The 22,619-nt window shown below is 36.4% G+C and overlaps 1 protein-coding gene across 7 annotated transcripts in view; it reads left to right on the top strand.

Annotated features, from left to right (window-relative positions):
* Positions 1–22,619, top strand: part of ARAP2 (ArfGAP with RhoGAP domain, ankyrin repeat and PH domain 2) — a 795,317-nt gene that overhangs the window by 617,447 nt on the left and 155,251 nt on the right. For 6 of the 7 annotated variants that reach the window (XM_081527801.1, XM_081528170.1, XM_081528081.1 and 3 more), the window contains 4 exons: positions 8,466–9,516; positions 20,538–20,596; positions 21,653–21,729; positions 22,384–22,475. In XM_081527801.1, coding sequence (XP_081383927.1) covers positions 8,609–9,516; positions 20,538–20,596; positions 21,653–21,729; positions 22,384–22,475 — 1,136 coding nt within the window. In that variant the 5' untranslated portion in view covers positions 8,466–8,608. Of the gene's footprint in view, positions 1–8,437; positions 9,517–20,537; positions 20,597–21,652; positions 21,730–22,383; positions 22,476–22,619 lie in introns of all 7 variants that reach the window. The other variant, XM_081527881.1, reaches the window with a different exon arrangement.

The following is a 22,619-nucleotide window of genomic DNA, read 5'->3' on the forward strand; positions in this document are numbered from 1 at the left end:
TCTTTGTGACCCCATGGACTGGAGCCTGCTAGGCTGCTCTGTCCATGGGATTCTCCAGGTGAGAATACTGGAGTGGGTTGCCACGTCTTCCTCCAGGGAATCTTCACAACCCAGGAATCAAAGCCACATCTCATTCTGTCTCCTGCATTAGCAGGTGGGTTCTTTACCACTAGGATGTCCTAAGTCAGTCAATTCTCCTATTTGCTGGTACCCCTCAGTCACTGTGACCAACAAAAGTAATGTCTCACACATTTCTTGATTCCCACTCAATTGGGGATGACTGTTTTGGAATACAATAAACTTCCATTGTTTTTAAAATCTGTAAGACTTGTATTGATGACATTGAAGAGTCTCTGTATTCATGTGGCAGCCTAACTTATTCAGTCATTCAGTCCTGTGATCCTATGATTGTTAAGTCTATTATTTCAGCACATTTGCAGGTTTCTAAATACTGTAAGGTTATGTTTATGATTTTAAAGTGGTATGCTTTTTTTTTTTAAAGAAATAGATGCAATTTGAGGGAATTCAGTTATATTATTGCTACTTTTTCCCTCCCAAAAGATATTAAAATCAGGCAGCAGTGATTCCAGCACTGAATACTTAATGACTTTATGGTTTAATGAAGTGACCCAAGTTTTTCAGTTCTTTTCTTTCCTTGTTTAACTGGGAATATGACAAAGTTACACTGGTAATGGGTGGGGGATGGGTAGTGGGAAGTGGTTTACTGTGGTGGTTTTTCTTACTTGAGGCATTTGGAGGAGGGTGGCTGTCCCAACCTATGATTTTTTTTTAATTGAAGTATACTTGATTTACAATATTATATTAGTTTCAGTTGTACAATTTTTATGAATTATATTCCATTTAAAGTTATTGCAAACTAATGGATATGCTACTCAATATATCCGCGTTGCTCATTTATTTTATACATGTCCTTGGTGACTCAGTCAGTAAAGAATCTGCCTGTTGTGCAGTAGACTGTCTACAATTCAGAAGACCAGGGTTCGACCCCGGGGTTGGGAAGATCTTAGTGAGTAAACCACCACCACATGATAGTTTATATTTCTTAATCGCCTACCCCTATCTTGCCACTTCCTACTTCCTTCCCCTCACTGGTAAGCACTAGTTTGTTCTCTGTATCTGTGAATCTGTGTTTTGTCGCGTTCATTTTTTAGATTCTGAATATAAGATAACAAAGAGTATTTGTCTTTGACTTCTTTCACTAAGCTTAATGCCATCTAGGTGCATCCATATTGTTGGAAATGACAGAATTTCATTCTTCTTTTGCAGAGCCGAGCAACATTCCTTTGTACTTCATGTGTATATATATCACGTCTTCTTTGTCTATCCATCTATTGATGGACACTAAGATTGCTTCTGTATTTGACTATTATAAATAATGCTGCCATGAACATTGGGGTGCATGTATGTTTGCAAATTGGTGTTTTGTTTTTTGGATATATATCCAGGAGTAGAATTGCTGAATTCTATGGTAGTTCTGTGTTTTATTTTTTTGAGAAGCCTCCGTTCTGTTTTTCCATAGTGGATACACCAATTTACATTCCCACCAGCAGTGTATGAGAGTTCCTTTTAACACATCTTTGCCAACATTTGTAATTTGGGTTCTTTTTGATGATAGTCATCCTGACAGGTGTGAGGTGATATCCCATTGTGGTTTTGATTTGCATTTCTCTGATTAGCAATATTGAGCATCTTTTTATGTTCCTGTTGGCCATCTATATATTGTCTTTGGTGAAATATCTATTTAAGTCTTCTGTCTACTTTTTAACTGAGTTATTTGTTTTTTTGATACTGAGTTTAATATTGAATGTATGATCCATAACCATTAACTGAGTTATTTGTGTTTTTGATATTGAGTTTACTATTGAATGTTTGAGCTATAACCATATTGGTCATATCATTTGCAAATATTTTATCCCATTCAACAGGTTGTGTTTTCATTTTGTGGATGGTTTCCTTTGCTGTGCAAAAGCTTAAGTTTGATGAAGTCCATTTGTTTATATTTGCTTTTGATTCCTTTGCCTTAGGAGACAGATCCAAAAAAAAATATTGCTATGATTTATGTCACAGAGTGTTCTGCCTGTGTTCTTTTCAAGAGTTATATAGTTTCCAGTCTTACATTGAGGTCTTTAATTTATTTCGAATTTATTTTTGTATATAGTGTGACAAAATGCTCCAATTTCATTGATTTCTGTGAGGCTGTCCAGTTTTTCCAGCACTTATTAAACAAGAGACCGTCTTTCCTGTATTGTATATTCTTGCCTTCTTTGTCATAGATTGATTAGCCGTAAGTGTGTGAGTTTATTTCTAGGCTCTCTATTTTATTCCATTGACCTATGTGTCTGTTTTTATGTATCATGCTGTTTTGATTACTATAACTCTGTTCTATAGACTGAAGTCAGTAAATGTGATACCTCTTGCTTTGTTCATTTCCTGAAGATTGCTTTGGGAAATTGGAGTCTTTTGTGGTTCCATGTAAACTTTAAGATTATTTGTTTTAGTTTTGTGAAAGATGTCATGGGTATTTTGATAGGAATTGCATTAAATCTGTATATTGCTTTGGGTAGAATGACCATTTTAGCAATATCAATTCTTTCAATCCATGTACATGGGATTTCTTTTTATCATCTTCATTTTCCTTCATCAGTATTTTACAGTTTTCAGAGTATAGGTCTTTCACCTTCTTGGTTAAGTTTATTCTTAGATATTTTATTATGTTTGATGAATTTTTAAAAGTCCTTTAGATGGGTTGGAATGCTTCCAGCCACCCTACTACCAGCCCTCCTCTCCCCTTGGTTCTTGATTTTAAGATCACTTGTAGTGGTTAGATAGATTGGGGAAATCTGTATTTGAGCTCCTTTGGAGCTTGGTGACCTAAATAGAATTTTAAAACTTTGTACTTTCCACTTGTTACCTTAAATCATCTCAAAGTTGAGAGGGAGTCTTTCAGCAAACATTTATTGAGCACCTTTTATGTGCTTGATGGTGTTCAAAGTTAAGGCCTGCAGCAGTGAACCATAGGCAAGATGTCTATCCTCTGGTAGAAGTCTACAGATGTCAGATAGTAACAAATGCCATGGAGATAGAGAAAGCAAGACTAAGGAATGCTGAGGCACAGGGCCTGGTTGTATGCATAAGGGCACTAGGAAAGGCCACTCTAAGGAGCACACATTTGAGCATAGACCTACTCAAGTGAAGGAGTGAGCCCTGAGCCATGGGAATATATTGGGAAGTAGATTTGAAAGAGATGGATGGGTGAGAGGTAGGAATCATGTGGTGGAAATAGGACTGAAGCCAGCTTGGTGATGATTGAGTGATGGGGGCTCCAGGCAAAGCCAGGGAAGATGAAGTTAGGTAGTTGCAAGGAGTGATGTGATGTGACTTTTGTTATAAAATGAATCATTCTGGCTGTTGTATTGAGAACATGCTGCTTGTGAAGGCAGGAGGCCAGGATAGAAGCTGGGCTTTCAGTCAGAAGGCTGTTGTAGCAGTCTAAGAAAGACAAGATAGTGGCTTAGACTAGGATGTGAGCAGGAGTGATGATGAGAAGCAGTTGGTATTCATAGTACCTCCAAGGTAGAGCTCAGGATGATAATAAGATTATGGTTATTAAGTGATACTGAAAGCTTGGCATATAGAAGCTACTCCTAAATGTTACTTCTGTTTTCCTTTTACTTTCTCTTGGAAATGGGTCAGGATAGCATAGGCAAATGTACATTCACATCTGTAATGCTAACTATTTATGCATTCTCTAAATGTGTACTGTATATATACATCATGTACTATGTTTACAAACAAGTAATTTTGCATTTATTGGGCAGCTTCTATGGGCTAATTTATTGTTGGCAGATTTATTAGTTTATTGTGGGATAATAAACATAATTACGATGACAGATACTTACTTAATGTTTGCTATGTGCCATTGGTGTTCTTGATGCTTTACAAAAGCCTATGAAGTAGGTATTCTTACCACTCCTTTCCTGATGAGAAAACTGTGGCACAGAGAGGTTAATACTGGAATTTGACCAAGGTTGCCCAGCTCCCAAATCCTGGCTTTCACACTGCACTATCTCGTTTCTGTAGGTTAACATGGAGTCAACAGAATGTGATTAAACACTGAGAAGTAAATGCCATAGTCATACAGTGAAGAGAGTTTATTTCTTGCTCAGTAGAGACCTTATGAAAGAAATAGCATTTGAGTTACATTTCAAAGAATGGGAAAGATTTCAACAGTGGGAAGTTAATGACTTAGTGATGAAAATATGTAATTATAATGATGGAAGTGAATATGTGCTAAGCACTTGCTGGGGATTAAGCACTATTTTAACACTTGGAGTGGATTGTCTCATGTAATCTTCACTAGCGCTGAGGCACCTTTGAACATTTTCATTTTATGGAGAAGGAAACAGACACACAGATATGTGCCTATGAAAGTGGAGGAGAGTGGAAATTGAATATGACTGCAGACTCCTGGGTACTGTCTTAGGAAGGACATCCATCTCCTGGGGTGGGGGGAGTGATGGACTTCAGCTCAGGTGTGAGGAATTTAAACCCAACCACATTTTTTCGTGCATCTCAGTCGTCTTTGGCATGTGTCACAAACATAGATTCTTGGGCCTATATACAGTTGTTGCTGTACAGCAGATCCACTCACTGATAGCAGGAGAGCCAGGAACCTAGAACATGGCCTGTGTGCCTGGTGCCCAAGTGGAGGTCAAAACATGGAGGGCTTTGAAGTTGTGTTAAGGAGTTTGCGTGGTAGACTTTTGTAGTTAGGGGTGCCCATCTATTTGCAGCTGATGATGTTTGGGGGCTTGAAGCCTCTGAAGAAGTGGGTCTGTGAACACCCTTGGAGAGTCAGACAGTAAAAAGCACAGTGATTGGAGGATGGAGTCTACATGAAAGTGCAGAGAGGTGGGGCCTACACAAAAGTGCAGAGAGAGTTTGTGGGGCCGGTGGGAGAGAGCCTCTTCCAGGTCACAAAAAGGAATCTAGTTCATTAACCCCATTCAGCATGCCCATGATACTAGAGCGAGGTGGTATTGGTTAAAATATTTGGTGTATCCATGCTTGAGTCAGCCACTCAGGAACTTTATGTGTAAGAGACAGAAAAGACTTATATATTAAAATGCAAAGGCTCACACATGCACACACATTAAAAAAATAACAAAATGGGCTTCCGAACCACTTCCACCATCGCTACCGGTCTGTCTCCCATCTCTTAAACATGTTTCAAGTGCTTTACAAATCTCTAGAATTCTAGTATAGGAGGTGGAGAAAGGAGTTTTCATTCTATTTCAAGAGGTTGATAGGAAGCCTTCAGAGAGGAGTTAATATCTGCCTGTTCAGAATTGTAAATAGTGCAGAGGATTTGGCAAAGTGTGTAGATCTGCCAACTCTTATAGCGTATGTAAAAGGTATGGGGCTATTTAACAGTTTGTTGCTTCGGGGAAATGATAATTAATAATAATGAGCTAAAGTCAGTGAAGTGAGACAGGTTAAACTTGAGCCTGAAGTTAGTATGTGAAAATATCTCCCTAGCAGTAGAAATAGATCTGAGGTACAGTATCTGGAGCATTGTTGCCACTTACATCAATAGTAGCTACTATTGTTTTTTATTTTCAGACTGAGACCAGACTTGGGGTGGTATGGCACCCCAAGAAGCTTAGCCTGTTCTGTTCAGGATGTGGAATGACAGGCCACATTTGAATTTCCAGTGGTTTAGTGGTACATGGAGACTGGGCTGAGGGGTTTGTTGAGATGATTGCAGTGATTTAGGCAGGAGATGTAAGGAAGGTCTGAACTGTGGTGAGGAAGGTGGAGGAGTATATGACTTCATGTTTTCTCACAGTTCTAGAGCCCAGTGTCAAAAGTTGCTGCCACTTTGGTAATAATTATTTCCATTTTGTAATGAGCAAACAAAACTAAATAATGGGATTTAAAAAAAATAATTATGTGAACAAGAATGATGTATCTGAGAATTAGGTTCATATATAGTGTTAAGGTTTAACTTTCTACTTTTTTTCCTGATGTTTTGAGTGTGACAGAGGGATACTTGTTGGGCACAGGCATTTCCTGTCTTTCATCTCTTTTTTTTAATTTAATTTAATTTTTTTTTTTAGTTGAAGGATAATTGCTTTATAGAATTGTTAGTTTCTGTCAAACATCAGCATGAATCAGCCATAGCTGTATATGGTCTTTCCTCTCTTGTTTGTAACTTTTATTCCTTTGTTTCTGAAGTGCTGCCTCAATAGTATATGTTTTCCCTTTTTTTTTTTTTTTGGTGTACTCACTTGTCAGTGTTGGCTAAAGTTTTAGAATAGTTGAGGCAACATCTCATGGGCAGTTGGCATATATCACATGGAGACTCTTGAGTTGTGTCTTCTGAAGAGCTACTTTGAGATGTATTGTTTTCCAGAAACACTGCATCTCTGCTTGCTCAAATGAATATACCTGATTCCGCTGTGTCTCATTTTATTACTTCAGTGCATAGTCACTATGCTGACTTCCCAGGTGAATCAGTGGTAAAGAATCTACCTGCCAAGCAGGTGATGCGGGTTTGATCCCTGGGTTGGGAAGATCTGAAGAAGGAAAGGCAAACCACTCCAGAAGGGGAAATCCCATGCACAGAGGAGCCTCCAGTATTCATGACTGGGAAAATCCCTACAGTCCACGGAGTCGCAAAGAATCAAACATGACTTAGCGACTAAACAACAACAATGGTCGTTACACATATTCTGTACTTTTTCTTTTTTCCTGATGCATCAGTCAGTCAGTTCAGTCGCTCAGTTGTATCCGACTCTTTGCGACCCCATTAACCACAGCATGCCAAGCCTCCCTGTCCATCACCAACTCCCAGAGTCCACCCAAACCCATGTCCATTGAGTCAGTGATGCCATCCAACCATCTCATCCTCTGTTGTCCCTTTCTCCTCCTCCCCTCAATCTTTCCCAGCATCAGGGTCTTTTCCAGTGAGTCAGCTCTTCACATCAGGTGGTCAAAGTATTGGAGTTTCAGCTTCAGCATCAGTCTTTCCAATGAATATTAAGGACTGATTTCCTTTAGGATGGACTGGTTGGATCTCCCTGCAGTCCAAGGGACTCTCAAGAGTCTTCTCCAACACCACAGTTCAAAAGCATCAATTCTTCTGCGCTCAGCTTTCTTGATAGTCCAACTCTCACATCCATACATGACCACTGTAAAAACCATAGCCTTGACTAGACGGACCTTTCTTGGCAAAGTAATGTCTCTGCTTTTCAATATGCTGTCTAGGTTGGTCATAACTTTCCTTCCAAGGAGTAAGCGTCTTTTAATTTCATGGCTGCAGTTACCATCTGCAGTGATTTTGGAGCCCAGAAAAATAAAGTCAGCTACTGTTTCCACTGTGTATATATAGAAATTTGCACATACCATACACTTTTACAAACTCAACGCAGCCATATAAACAACAGCTGGAAAAATCAACTTTTTAAAGAATTGAACAATGTTTGTGAGAAAAGTGAACTTATGTGAATCTGCTGTGTATAAAGGAAAATGTGACCTTTAAACTTTTTCCTTTTCCTTTCATATTAACTTACTTCCCGTTATCTAATGTAAAGTTGTTCATCTAGTTTTGTCTTATATAATATTGTGCATATAATGCTGCTGCAATTTTGAAGCGAAAATCATTGAGCTGAGAAATATGTTCTAACTGTGCTTTTGGAGTGAGTCTTTGAAGAAAGTATAGTAAAGGGCGGAGTTGCTCATATCTATTAGGTACTGTTAAGAAAAATTATCTAAAATTTGGAAATCAAAAGAATGTACAACATGCTCATGCTCGTAGGATGTCTTGTTGAGGGTATTGTTTAACAGGCACACCCCAGGGATATTCTAATGCTTGTGTTCTACCTCCTATTTACTATTTGATTAGAACCCTGAACTAGGAAGTTACCTGTTGGCTTACGGATTTTTGTCCAGTGGAAAGATATCCCCAAAGGTTATGGTTTTATTGCCCTGTAGGTCACTAACCGGTTTTTGTTTTTTTTTTTTTTTTAGTATATATAACCTACCCATCTTATTCTAGAACTAAAAAAAAAACATTTTCTGATGGACTATATAAACCTGTTCAACAAATGGTCTTGGAACTAGCCCTACCACCTTACTGGTTCCCTCATTAATTAGTGAATAAAATTTTTGGACACGTTTAATTTACATTTAAGAATCTTTTTTTTTTTTTTTTTACCTTTTTGAAAATCAGCATTTGGTACTACTATAGCATTTCTGTCCCATCCCTTCACACTCTACCGAGGAAATGACTTTCTAGGGCATGCAAATTTTCCAAACTTAGCCAGTACAAGTAGGGATCCTCATTTCTGTTGTGTTTATTCAGAGAATGTTTATAATGTAAAACTAGTTTTAATGCCAAAAATGTCCTAATAAGTTGTTTTTCTTTTCTTCTTTTCTCCTAGGCTTAAGCGCATAAAGCATTCACTGTGGAGAAAAAGAGCATTTTTGAGATAAGTCAGAAAACCCATTTCAGAAGTGCACCCTCCTGTGTGTGTATTGCATTGCACTGCTTCTTAAAACTTTGCCTAGTGATGAAGCCACCATTATGTCCTCAGCCAGTGAAGTGAATGTTGATATCAAAGATTTCCTAATGAGCATTAATTTGGAGCAGTATCTCTTAAACTTCCGCGAATTTGGTTTTAATAATGTGAGGGACTGTGCAGAAATAAATGACAGTGTACTTCTCAAAGTTGGAATATCACCTACAGGACACCGGAGGAGGATACTTAAACAGTTACAGATAATCCTATCAAAAATGCAAGATATCCCAATATATGCAAATATTCACAAAACAAAGAAGAATGATGAGACTTCAAAGGATCACCAGGCTCCATCTTCTGCTCCGAATACCTGCTTAGAATTTTCAGATTCACACAGTGTTCAGATAACTACTTCGATACCATTGGAGGCTGTTACAAAAAATGTTGGAGAAAATGAGATCTGTGTGGAAAATTGCCAGTCTCTTAAATCAGATGATAAGCTGACTCTTCCTACACACAACTTTCCCATTCCAGAAGATGAACCACACTTGAATTCGGGTTCTTTTCAAGATTCTTTACTTGGTAGTGAAATTACCGAAGTAGAATCTTTGATAACAGAGAAATCTGTGGGCTGTACAACTGAAGAAGAACAAACAGAAAAAGTTGATTTGATTTCAGAAAATGTAGGCAAGCTTCATAATGCAGACCTTGAATTCCTTTCCTCCCATGACTGTTCAGTATCAGAAGCAAATTCTGGAACTGGAACTAACATTTTATTAGAAAGCTCACCACCATCCCCATTCTTTCAGTTTCAAGGAGAAATGGTTGTAAATGATTTGTATGTGCCATCATCACCAGTCCTAACACCTATGAGAAGTCGTAGTAAGTTGGTTTCAAGACCATCTCGATCTTTTCTGCTAAGACATCGCCCAGTACCGGAGATTCCAGGATCAATGAAGGGAATTTCAGGGAGGTAGGAATTTCTATGATAGGCTGTGTGTATTCAGTTTGGGGGAATGTGGTTAGTTCTAACAATTTTCTTTTCTGTATTCTTTTTAAATTTGGCATTTTAGTTTACCTGTTCAACTGACCTTTTCTTTCCTCTAAAACCTTTTCATCATGTCATTTCTCTTGTATACCACTAACCAGAGTCTGTTTTCAACTTGTAACTGCCTGGGACTCTCTAACTTTCTCCTATTTAATTGGCAGAGTTCCCTTCCACTAATTTAACCTGGATATTCCATCCTATATCTAGTATTTGGAACCTTCCACCATATCTAGTATTACATTCTTCCATGAGTGCACTTGTATTTGAATTGCTGACTCTGTCTCCCCTAGGAGACACTAGGTTGTATGTTTTTTGGTAGGGGCCAATGTTCTATGATTGTATCGCTACTGCCTGACACAATGGCTGGCACCAGTGAATCATTCAACACACATCTAGTGAGCACCTACTTGATACTGGTCACAGTACTAGGAGCGGAGGAAGTAGAGAGGGATAAGGGGGCTTGAAGTGTAGTGCATAAGACATGTAAATAGTAGTAGCATTACAGTATGAGACCAAATGAGCTGGAGACTAGAACTCTAAAGAGGGGTCCTAACGACTTGTTGGGTCTGTGGTACCCTGGGGTAACTGTAGAGTCAGAGAGGAGCTGACTTATAGCAGAGACTATCTTCAACCGTTTCTCAAAATTGCACCTAAGATGTGGTTTCCTCCAGGGCTGTGGTGAGATTTTTTTTTTTTTTCCTTTTCACTAAAATCTAACACTTGTCTCTGCTAGGAATCATGAGGTTAAGTTCAACCCTTACTGCTGTGGCACCAAATGCAATTACAGATTCCTGTGCAGGGTCTAGGCTGCGTATTTCTGCAAGATTCTCCTTCCCCTGCTTGTATCCCCGTGTAGCCACTCTGACCCTGGTGCTGGATCTTGGTTGTACTTACAAGAGAAAATATGGAAATTTAGTATGTGCAAGAGAAAACATGGCAGTTTACAAGACCATGTTAAGTATCTTCCAGTAGAGTGTAAACTCCTTGAGGGCAGAGGCCCTAATTACTTTGTCTTTTCTTGGCATCCCTGGTGCCAGTGGCAGTATTGAGTATTAACTGGGAAATCAGTTGGCAGTGTCATTTATTGAACACCTGGAATCTGGTTTGGTTTGTAATTTTCCATAAAATTATAAACTAATTCTCACACTGGCCCTTGAAATAGGTATTAGTCACCCATTTTCTTATGAGGTAACTGAGCCTTAGGTTGACTTTTCTAGGATTACATTGGCCATGAACTGAGATTTCATTCCAGTTCATTTGATTCTATAGCACACTTTTTTAACCACTCATTTAGTAAATGTTCTTAAAAGTGTTGATGGCGTATATAAGAACGGAGTATTTCTTAAGAATGTAGAAAGTCACCAGTTTTTGTATACCATTATAGCTTTAGCATATTTTGCTAATTTTTGACACTTAAAGTAAATGAGAGGGATCTGCTGTGTCTGTAGGAATGGAATCCTTTTGGGAGCCACAAGGATAACTTCAGATAAGAAATGTTTGGCTCAGGTTTTACTTAAGTTGTGTTATTTGTATACATTTTTGAGAATCTTTTGATGTTCATTTAGTTCTAAATGTAGGCTTTGTATCATATAAAAGGCTAGTTATTCACATTGTGATTCTTGAGTCTTTGAGAATTGAAATAATGTTACAATTAGTAAGTAGCTTAGCAGGAGCTGATTATGACAGTAAATGGTATCTATGCATTTCTGGTGATCAAATGATAAAACGAGAAAATAAATTATTTTCAGACGTCAGTGTTTTTCTTCGTGGTCCTTGCCTGAATTGCAAATATTAATTGCCAGATTCTACAGTGTTATAAATGAAACTGTAGATTATATAATCCAAGATTCTCTCTAGTCAAATAACATCTAAATGATATTTAGTATATTCTTTGATGTACCATAGAATATATTTCTTTGTGGCCAGCGATTTTAACCTAATTTCTTTACTCACTAAACATTTTGTATAATTGTTGAAAGGAACATGATTCTGGCTATGTATTCCTGATGTGAGGTGCTTTGTTTCTATCTTCCTGGACCTGAACCCCCAACCTCTACTCCTTGCCAAGTTATCTGATGCAATTGATGGGTTCTCTTTGTCCTTGCCTTGGGCTCCTTCCTTGAATTCCTGTCTGATCCTCTTGGGAAGGCTGGGTTGGGTGGGACTATGCTGGACACCTCAGGATCTCTTTGCAAGTCCTGTCTGTTGGGGGCTAGGTCAGAACTAGCCTTGAAAAGCCAGTTCCTTCCTTGTCAGCTCACCTCTGTAGGTCTCCCATAGAGGTCTCTAAGTAGAAAGCGAGTCCCACCAGCTGCCCTTCCCTGTGAGTCATAGGTGTGTCTTGTGAGTCTTAATGATCATTCCAGGACAATCCTCCTTAGTACTCAAAGCGGGAAGGATTCAGGTATCTTTTGCTACAAAAGAGGTACCTTTCTTATCCTCCTCCCTAGTTTAATGATTTTCATACATATTTCATGCAACTATTTTATCCTTGGCACAAGTCACAAAGCCTTGTCTTTTAGGTGTCATGCCTTTGAATATTTTGGGGAAGGAACAGTAAAGAAGCAGAGGTAAAGGTGAGGAGGGTGTTACGCAAGGTTGCACTGTGGTTGGAGTACATCTTTTGTAACATAATTTTGAAGGACCTGTGTTAACTGTTTAAGGGAATTTTTCAAAAGTATGAGTTCTAAACTTGAAGTCACCAGCCTTCTGTGAACTTTTTATTAAAAGTAAAAATCGTAGATATTTTTCTCTGGATGTACATAGACATGATATAGACATTAAAAATGGATCTGCTATTTCAGACTTTTAATAGTGAAATGTGAACAAAAACATACAAATAAGCAACTGTTTGCTACATTGAATTAGAAAATACTGAAATTCATCCCATCCTCATGTTCAAGAAAACCTTTATATTTCATGTAAATAGCAAAAAAAAAAATGCTTAGCATTGTAAAATTCAGATTATTTTCCTTTAAAATGGCTTTTTACAAATTCTATGAAAATGAGTTGATTATTTCAATATTTGCAAAATTTTCTTGAATGTCTATCAATAACAATGGATCAAACTTTTTAAAACCTATTTTTAATCAGAGGACAATTGCTTTACAATGTTGTATTGGTTTCTGCCATACAGCAACATGAATCAGCAATAGGTATACATATGTCCCCTTCTTCTTGAACTTCCCTCCCACGCCATTCCACCCCTCTAGGTTGTCACAGAGCATTGGGTTGAACTCCCTGAGTCATACAGCAAATTCCCACTGGCCATCTGTTTTACATATGGTAATGCACATGTACTACTCTGTCCATTCATCCCACATTCTCCCTCCCCCACTGTGTCCGTAAGTCTGTTCTCTCTGCATCTCTATTGTTGCCCTGCAAATAGGATCATCAGTACCATTTTTCTAGATAATCAAAATTAATAGGTAATCCCTTGATTTACTATTAGAGTATAAAGGTATCTATCTGTGTGATACTTTCTACAAGTGAAGAGACATTACATTTATACTCTTTATTCGTAATTTTAAAAGCCCTGCTTTGTGTGAAAAAAATTTTTTGAACTACACCTTCTGCCAGTTGATGAAAAATGTTTTACAATAATGATATAGGCTTTTGTGTTGTAATCCTGTAATTTTTTATTCTTATCTTAAGGACTTTTTTGGAGTTTTGTAAATTGAGACTCAATTATTTGTTCATTATACATTTCATATTCTTCATCTGAGCTGTAGTTAACGCACCCTCATGTTCTCTGAGTTCAGATTTGTGTGATTTAGTTAGACATTATGTAATCTCAAAACGGCTTTCCCCTGCTGCCTAATGATTCGTGTTTTTCTTTTGAGTTCAATTGTGTAATGACCTATAGTTAGTTGGTTGTAGTTAGTCTGTTATAAATTGTAAGAATTGTATTTTATTAAAACAAACATTCTGTATAGTGACATGGTCCATTTGGGGTGTGTAATTGATTATTTTTTTTTTGGCATGGGTGTCATGCCCACATAATGGGTAAGTGTAGATTATAGAGAGAGATCTTTAACATTAATTAGCATTTATGCCACTGCTTTTCTTGGCAATTTTAGTGATTTAAAAATATAAGAACAAATAACATCTGTAGGAGTTGAAGATTCACTTTGATAGTCAGTTATTTTTTTGCAACTTGGTTCACATAATGTTATTTTTAAGATTGTTCACATCCATGCATGTATTTTATACAGTATCTGCTGTATAGTATTTTACAAAATGAAAAAAAAATACAATTTATTCTGCTACTGATGAACTATGCCAAATGTCTGATGAACTATGGATGGAGGTTCGTGACATTGTACAGGAGACGGGAATCCAGACCATCCCCAAGAAAAAGAAATGCAAAAAAGCAAAATGGCTGTCTGAGGAGGCCTTACAAATAGCTGTGAAAAGATGGGAAGCAAAAAGCAAAGGAGAAAAGGAAAGATATACCCATTTGAATGCAGAGTTCCAAAGAATAGCAAGGAGAGATAAGAAAGCCTTGCTCAGCGATCAATGCAAAGAAATAGAGGAAAACAATAGAATGGGAAAGACTAAAGGTCTCTTGAAGAAAATTAGAGATACCAAGGGAACATTTCATGCAAAGATGGGCTCAATAAAGGACAGAAATGGTAGGGACCTAACAGAAGCAGGAGATATTAAGAAGAGGTGGTAAGAATGCACAGAAGAATTGTACAAAGAAGTTCTTCATGACCCAGACAACCACGATGGTGTGGTCACTCACCTAGAACCAGACATCCTGGAATGTGAAGTCAAGTGGGCCTTAGGAAGCATCACTACGAACAAAGCTAGTGGAGGTGATGGAATTCCAGTTGAGCTATTTCAAATCCTGAAAGATGATGCTGTGAAAGTGCTGCACTCAATATGCCAGCAAATATGGAAAACTCAGCAGTGGCCACAGGACTGGAAAAGGTCAGTTTCATTCCAATCCCAAAGAAAGGCAATGCCAGAGAATGCTCAAACTACCGCACAATCGCACTCATCTCACATGCTAGTAAAGTAATGCTTAAAATTCTCCAAGTCAGGCTCCAACAATATGTGAACCATGAACTTCCAGATGTTCAAGCTGATTTTAGAAAAGGCAGAGGAACCAGAGATAAAATTGCCAAGATCCGATGGATCATCGAAAAAGCAAGAGAGTACCAGAAAAACATCTATTTCTGCTTTATTGACTATGCCAAAGCCTTTGGCTGTGTGGATCACAATAAACTGTGGAAAATTCTGAAAGAGATGGGAATACCAGACCACCTGACCTGCCTCTTGAGAAACCTGTATGTAGGTCAGGAAGCAACAGACTGGTTCCAAATAGGAAAAGGAGTACGTCAAGGCTGTATATTGTCACCCTGCTTATTTAACTTATATGCAGAGTACATCATGAGAAAGGCTGGGCTGGAAGAAGCACAAGCTGGAATCAAGATTGCCGGGAGAAATATCAGTAACCTCAGATATGCAGATGACACCACCCTTATGGCAGAAAGTGAAGAGGAACTAAAGAGCCTCTTGATGAAAGTGAAAGAGGAGATTGAATAAGTTAGCTTAGAGCTCAACATTCAGAAAACTAAGATCATGGCATCCAGTCCCATCACTTCACGGCAGATAGATGGGGAAACAGTGGAAAAAGTGGCTGACTATTATTTTGTTTTTATTCCCCTTTAGTAAATGAGAAAATTGGACTCAGGCTTGTTGAATAACTTGACCAAGATCATCAAAGCATAATAACAAAACAGGATGATAACTACTGCTTTTCTTAATGGGTTTTTAATTTTTGCAAATCAACCATGCTTTATATTTGAAATTTAATAGCAATCTGCAATTTCTAGGAAAATTGATGGGAGAATAATAGAGCAGAAAGGAAAGAGCATGGGCCTTGCACTCAGGATGGAATTCACCTTGAATGCTGGTTTTTGCCTCCTATTAGCTGTGCCACTTGGGCCAGAGAATCTCCTTTCCTTATTGGTAGGATTAGGACACCAAGTTCTACCTTATCGGTTTATTAAGGGGATGAAATATGAGATGTAGATACATAAACCCCTAACAAAATTCTTTGGGCATAATAGATATTAGAATATAAAATAGCTTGAGATAGTTTATCCATTTATATTTTCATTTATCTATAATCAGTTTTAAAAACGGCTTGTTTTCTGTGTTGTGCTAATTTTCATCTTCAGTAGATCAAATGAACTTGGTTGATCGATTTGGTAATTGTTTGCAGGTGGATATTGAATTGCAAAATCAATAAAAATCATTGCATACTTTTTTTCTTTATAAATAGCCAACAAAATATGCTTTAAAATACCGCTAATTGATGTACTTAAAAGAGTTCAAAATCTTTTTTTTATTAGTTTGCATGTTTTTTTTCCCAGTAAGTTAAAGTTAAGTTTTTTTTTTTTTTTTTAATAAATTTATTTATTTTAGTTGGGGGCTAATTACTTTACAATATTGTAATAGTTTTTGCCATACATTGACATGAATCAGCCATGAGTTTACATGTGTTCCCCTTCCTGGACCCCCCACCCACCTCCCTCCCCATCCCATCCCTCTAGGTCATCCCATTGCCCCGGCCCTGAGCCCTTGTCTCATGCATCGAACATGGAATGGTGTTCTGTTTCACATATGATAATATACATGTTTCAGTGCTATTCTCCCAGAACGTCCCACCCTCACCTTCTCCCTCAGAGTCCATAAAATTGTTCTATGCATCTGTGTCTCTTATTCTGTCTCGCATATAGGGTTATCGTTACCATCTTTCAAATTCCATATATATGCATTAGTATACTGTATTGTTGTTTTTCTTTCTGGCTTACTTCACTCTGTATAATGGGCTCCAGTTTCATCCATCTCAGTAGAACTGATTCAAATGTATTTTTTTTAATGGCTGAGTAATATTCCATTGTGTATATGTACCACAGCTTCCTTATCCATTCGTCTGCTGATGGACATCTAGGTTGCTTCCATGTCCTGGCTATTGTAAACAGTGCTGCGATGAACATTGGGGTACACGCGTCTCTTTCGATTCTGGTTTCTTCGGTGTGTATGCCCAGCAGTGGGATTGCTGGATCATATGGCAGAAATATACCGTGTTCATGGATTGGAAGAATTAATATAGTGAAAATGAGTATACTACCCAAAACAATCTATAGGTTCAATGCAATCCCTATCAAGCTACCAATGGTATTTTTCACAGAACTAGAACAAATCATCTCACAATTTGTATGGAAATATAAGAAACCTCGAATAGCCAAAGCAATCTTGAGGAAGAAGAATGGAACTGGAGGAATCAACCTGCCTGACTTCAGGCTCTACTACAAAGCCACAGTCATCAAGACAGTATGGTACTGGCACAAAGATAGAAATATAGATCAATGGAACAAAATAGAAAGCCCAGAGATAAACCCACGCACCTATGGACACCTTATCTTCGACAAAGGAGGCAAGAATATACAATGGAGAAAAGACAATCTCTTTAATAAGTGGTGCTGGGAAAACTGGTCAACCACTTGTAAAAGAATGAAACTAGAACACTTCCTAACACCATACACAAAAATAAACTCAAAATGGATTAAAGATTAAACGTAAGACCAGAAACTATAAAACTCCTAGAGGAAAACATAGGCAAAACACTCTCCGACATAAATCACAGCAGGATCCTCCATGACCCACCTCCCAGAATATTGGAAATAAAAGCAAAGTTAAGTTTTTTATTAAGCATGATGGTTTTGAATAGGTCTTATGGAGCTACGCTGCCTGAGTTTGAATCTCAGGTTAGTTAGAGCTGGGTGACTTTTGGAAAGTAACTGCTCTGTTTGCCAATTTTCTTCTTAAAAAGTGCAGATAATGATAGCTCTTACTTCTTTAGGTATTTGTGACTAAATGCACACACATACACATTGTGAGTGTGTGTGTGTATTTATAAAATTTTGAGACCTGGGTCTGACATATAGTAAGTGCTCAATAAGAATTGGCAGTATTTATTATTAGCAGAAGTTATCAAAGATGTAGAAAATTTGAGTGCTGCTCTACTCAGGGGTTCAAATTATTACTAAATATTTGTGTCAGTGACATAACAAATTTGAGGAAATGATTATAGCCATATCACGGTGTCAAGAATCTGGAGATAATGAACAAATAAAGGATGAATTATTTTGCAACACTTTGATAAACTTGTGTGCCCTCTCCTGTCACAGACAGCTTCTATCCTGACTTTAAATAATGATTATTACCCTCATACTTTAAAACAATATTTTACCTCTTATGTATATCCCAAACAATATGACAGTTTTGACTGTCTTGTGGACTTAAAGATACAATCATATAGTAACTCTTCTTACTAAGCTCATTTTGCTTAACTTTGAAACTTCTCTATGTTGATACATACAGTTGCAGACTATTTTCATTGCTGTATAATAATTCATTGTACGGCTATACCATGATATCCATTCTTCTATTGTATTTCATATGCTCAACATAGTCTAGTATTTTATATATAAACAATATACTTATATGTGTAAGTTCATAACTAACTTACATAATAAAATAGACTGATGCTAAATATATATGTTGATGAATTTTGACAAGTATGAATACCTATGTGAGCACTACCACAATAAGAATAGAAAACATTTGTATCACTTCTCAAAAATCACCTGTGCGCATGGGTGATTTATTCTATCATCTGCATTGGGCAACTACTGATCTCATTGTAAATTAGTTTTTCCTGTTCTAGGGTTTCATACACATGACGTCATACAGCAAGTAACCTTGTGTTTGATATCTTTTATTCAACCTGATGTTTTTGAGATACATCCATGTGTATGTCAGTTTGTTGTTGTGGCTGTTGAATGTTGTTCTTTTGTATGATTCTTCCACAACTTCCTTTAACTTTTGCATGTTGACATATACTTGGGTGGTTTTTCTTGGGTCACATCTACATGCATGTCTATTGAGTATATACCTAAGAGTAGAATTGCTGTCGTAGGATATTGCTTATGTTCCATTTTGGAAGGTAATACAAAGTGGTTCTCGCCATTAAATGGTTATGCTCACTTACTTTAACACCAGTGTGTGGGTATTCCTTTTGTCTCATACCCTCAACAGCATTTTGTTATTTAAAAAATTTTAGCTGTACAGGTGGGTGGGTAGTGATATTTCATTGTGATTTTAATTTGTATTTTTCTGATGGCCAGTGAAATTGAAGATCTTTTAATGCATTTATTGGCCATTGGCCAGTTTCTGTCTTCTTTTCTTTTATGTGGTGCCTTTTGAAGTCATTTACCCACTTTACAGAAAGGGAGTTGTTTTGAATTGTTAGCCTTCTTTCACTCAGCATGATGATTCTCAGATTTACTCATATTATGTGTAGTATTAATTAATGTGAACATAACTAGTGAGTGCCCATGTCCTTACCTTACTTCTAGTCTTAGGGAAATTATTCAGTCTTTAATCACTGATTATAATTATTATCATTATTATTTTAATAAATGCCCTTTATTAGGTTGAGGAAGTTTTCTTTCTTTCCAATTCCTAGTTTGCTGAGAGTTTTAGTGATGGATGGATGTTGAATTTGGCAGTTGGTTTTTCTGAATATATTGGCATGAGAATGTGATTTTTCTCCTTTATCTTCTTAATTTGGTGAATTATATTCATTTTTCCCTATTAAATCAATTTTGCTTTCTTGGGATAAATTTCACCTGGTCATAATAGATTATCCTTTCTATGTATTGTTGGATTTGATTTGCTAATAGTTAATGATTTTTTGCATGTTAAGTTCATGAGAAATATTTGTCTAACATTTATCTGTTGTTTTGTTTTTGACTGGTTGTGTATCAGTAATACTGGCCTTACAGAATTAGGAAGTCATTCTTCCTTCTCTCTTTTCTGAAAATGTTTATGTAGAATTAGTATTATTCCTTCCTTAAATGTTTGGTGGAACTTACCAGTGAAATATTTGGGCCTGGAGTTTTTTGTGGGTAGGTGATTAATTATTAAATTCAGTTTTCCTAGTAGATGCAGGGATATTCAGAATTTTTATTCTTGTGTCATATTTGATCATTTGTGTCTCTAGGAATTTTTCCATGTCATCTAAGTTATTGAATTTATTGACAAAGTTTTTCTTAATAATCTGTAATTATCCCTCTTATGTTTGTAGAACTTGTAGTGATGTCCTCTCTTTCACTCCTAATACGATAACTTGTCCCCTCTGTATCTCACTCATATTTTCCTTCTCTGAGGTTTATCAACTTTACTGGTCTTTTAAAGAACCAGCTTTTGGTTATAGTGATTTTTAAATTTTTGTCTATAGCCTACTTCATTACTGTGTGTGTGTGCGCGCATATGTATATATATATGTATATATATCCTTTCTGTAGTTATTTGGGCATAAATATATTTAAGAGAAGTTGAGGATGCTGTCCCAATTCTTACATTTAACTGGAAAAATAGAACTCTTTCATACAGTAGTAGGTATTATCCTATTTCCACAGTGTTTTCCTCTGTCATTGCTGTTATATTGTATTCTAATTAATTACCTGTAATATCTCTTTCCCAAGGCTGTATGATCTTTGAGAAAAGGTCTTACATATTTTCAATTATACTCTTAGAACTAGACAGATTTTTGATTCAGTATTGTGAAGCTAAGACAAAAATGTCATAAATACTTGAGCAAATATGTTCACTTACTTTTGTGAATTATGAAAAGTGAAAAGCAAACACTTGTAAAATCCATTAAAATCACTTTCTTAAAGGCTGTTTAGAAAAACACATTTATGGAATCTGGCCATTTTATTTTATTAAAATCAAACTTATTTTTGAATATTGGTTTTTCTACTGAAGAGAATATATGTGCCTACAATTAATCCTTTTCTCAAGATAGTAACATCTGGTTTACATATGTGTTTTAATGGCTCTATTTTTCCCTTTGCTTTAAGCTATTTCCGTGAGAGAAGAAATGTTGCTACCTCAACTGGAAAATCTGTGACACAGCAAAGTGAGTCTCCTATTTTAAAGTCTGTAAATTAGTTAGTACTCATTTGATAGTCTTACATGTGTTAAAATCACGATCAAGAAGGCAACCCACCTGTGGAATAGGGAGTAGTGGGAATAACTGTCTACCAGGGTTCATAGTACTCCAGACACTTTTAAAAGTGAATGAATGAATAACAGTAATATACACGCAGACTCCTGGAAATATGAGCACATTAGTGTAAGATTTTTTTCTACAGTCTTCGTTTATCATTAACCACAGTCAAAAGCATTTAACTAAGTTATGTGTTTTCTGAGTCTGAACTACAGGGTGTATATTTATGGAAAGTAATTTTGCCATGGTAACAAAAAAGGGTGACATTCATTGCTGTGGTCAACTGCTCACTGACAGAGGCTTTTCTTTCTTTTTGAAAATTCTGCTTATGCAAGTTCAGGAACATTCTTCTCAATGCTAAGTTAGCAAGCACTTGGCTAGTGAGCCTTTAAAAGAGTTTGCAACAGCAGAAAATGCAAATGTTAAGAATTCTTTATTATAGATCTGTGCAATTCAGGGATAGTGGAAATTCTCTTGAAGTAATATATTTCCAGGTGTGCTAGCAGTTATGGTATTAGAGGGATTATATTAAGTGGATTCTGGCATTTTGAATGCTATTAACATCTAGTTGTCAGTGAACTTTTAATGATCATTTGTTGAAAATTACAGTAGAGTTAAGATTAATTTTCTGCCATTATTTAGGAATTAACATTATAAATATACCATGACAATTTCCACTGTATGGGGAAATGTGGTTAGTTATATTAATGCGGATCTTAGAGGTTAGCAAGGATAAATATGACACATCACACTTGTGATATGTCTTAGTTGTGAAGTGAGGGGTGTATACAGAAAGAAAACCACAGTTAGAGTTGATTTGGAGATAAGAATTATGAGTGTAATTTGGACTCTCAGAATAAAGCTGAAATTGTGATATTGTTATGAAATAATTAAATACATGCTTTTGTAAAAAAAAAATTCACATTATTCTCATCTTTCCATCTCATTCTGTCATTCCCCCAAAAGATACAAATGAGGAGAATTCATCTTCCATTTTACCTTATGGAGAGACCTTTCTCTTCCAGAGACTAGAAAATTCCAAGGTTAGTCCCATACATTTTAATTTTTTCCATATTCATTCTTTGCTTTTTGCCTTTACATGCCTCTTCATTTTCCTTTAAGCTGTTTGAAGAATGTGTTATATGGAAGAAAAGTTTCTATTCAGTAAAATCATGGTAAATTTATATCTTAAAATATATATCACAAAAACACATTTTAGTTTGTTTTTAAGAATACAAATCAATGAGTTTTCAAAATTTACCATAAGCTACGTTAAAAAAAAAAGAAAAGAAAAACCCCCATTAAAAAGAAAAGCAAACTGACAAAAGCCCTCGATTTTACTTTTCCTTATACCCAAATATAGACAGACTTCTTTTTCCTCTCCAGAACTTTTGCTCTTTTGGTATTTTATTTCTTGGTCAAGATTAAGTTGGAAGACAAAAAATAAGTGGGAAAATAAATCAGTTTTATTTTTAGCATCTTATGTTCTTAGTTGAAAAGATGTACTAATGATTTAAATAAAATACTGAAAAGGCATTAAAAGACTTATGTTTACTTTTGTCTTGCTAATTAAGTTGTTTTTGTTGAAAATTGAGCTAAACAATAGACATTTGTTTAATAAAACTAAACCCACATGCTGTGAATCTTGTAGAATATTGTGACCCTGAAAAAAGATATATATATATTCTTTTTTATAGAAGAGATCTATAAAGAATGAATTTTGGACCCAGAAAGAAACACTCAAAGGGGAAACAACTACTGAAAGAAACTCACTTTTTGTCAAATCAAGGTATGAGGACATGATTGATAATGATTAATTCTTTTGAATAGAATGTTATGCACGATTCATTGTTCAACTCTTGTTCTATTATATTTCTAAGAAAATAATTTACACTGGAAAGTTTGAATCCTTTCTTTTGATAACAGCACTCAT

The sequence above is a fragment of the Giraffa tippelskirchi genome, chromosome 1, assembly GCF_054371585.1.
Source record: "Giraffa tippelskirchi isolate mGirTip1 chromosome 1, T2T-mGirTip1v1.2.pri, whole genome shotgun sequence".
In the NCBI taxonomy this organism is placed as follows: domain Eukaryota; kingdom Metazoa; phylum Chordata; class Mammalia; order Artiodactyla; family Giraffidae; genus Giraffa; species Giraffa tippelskirchi.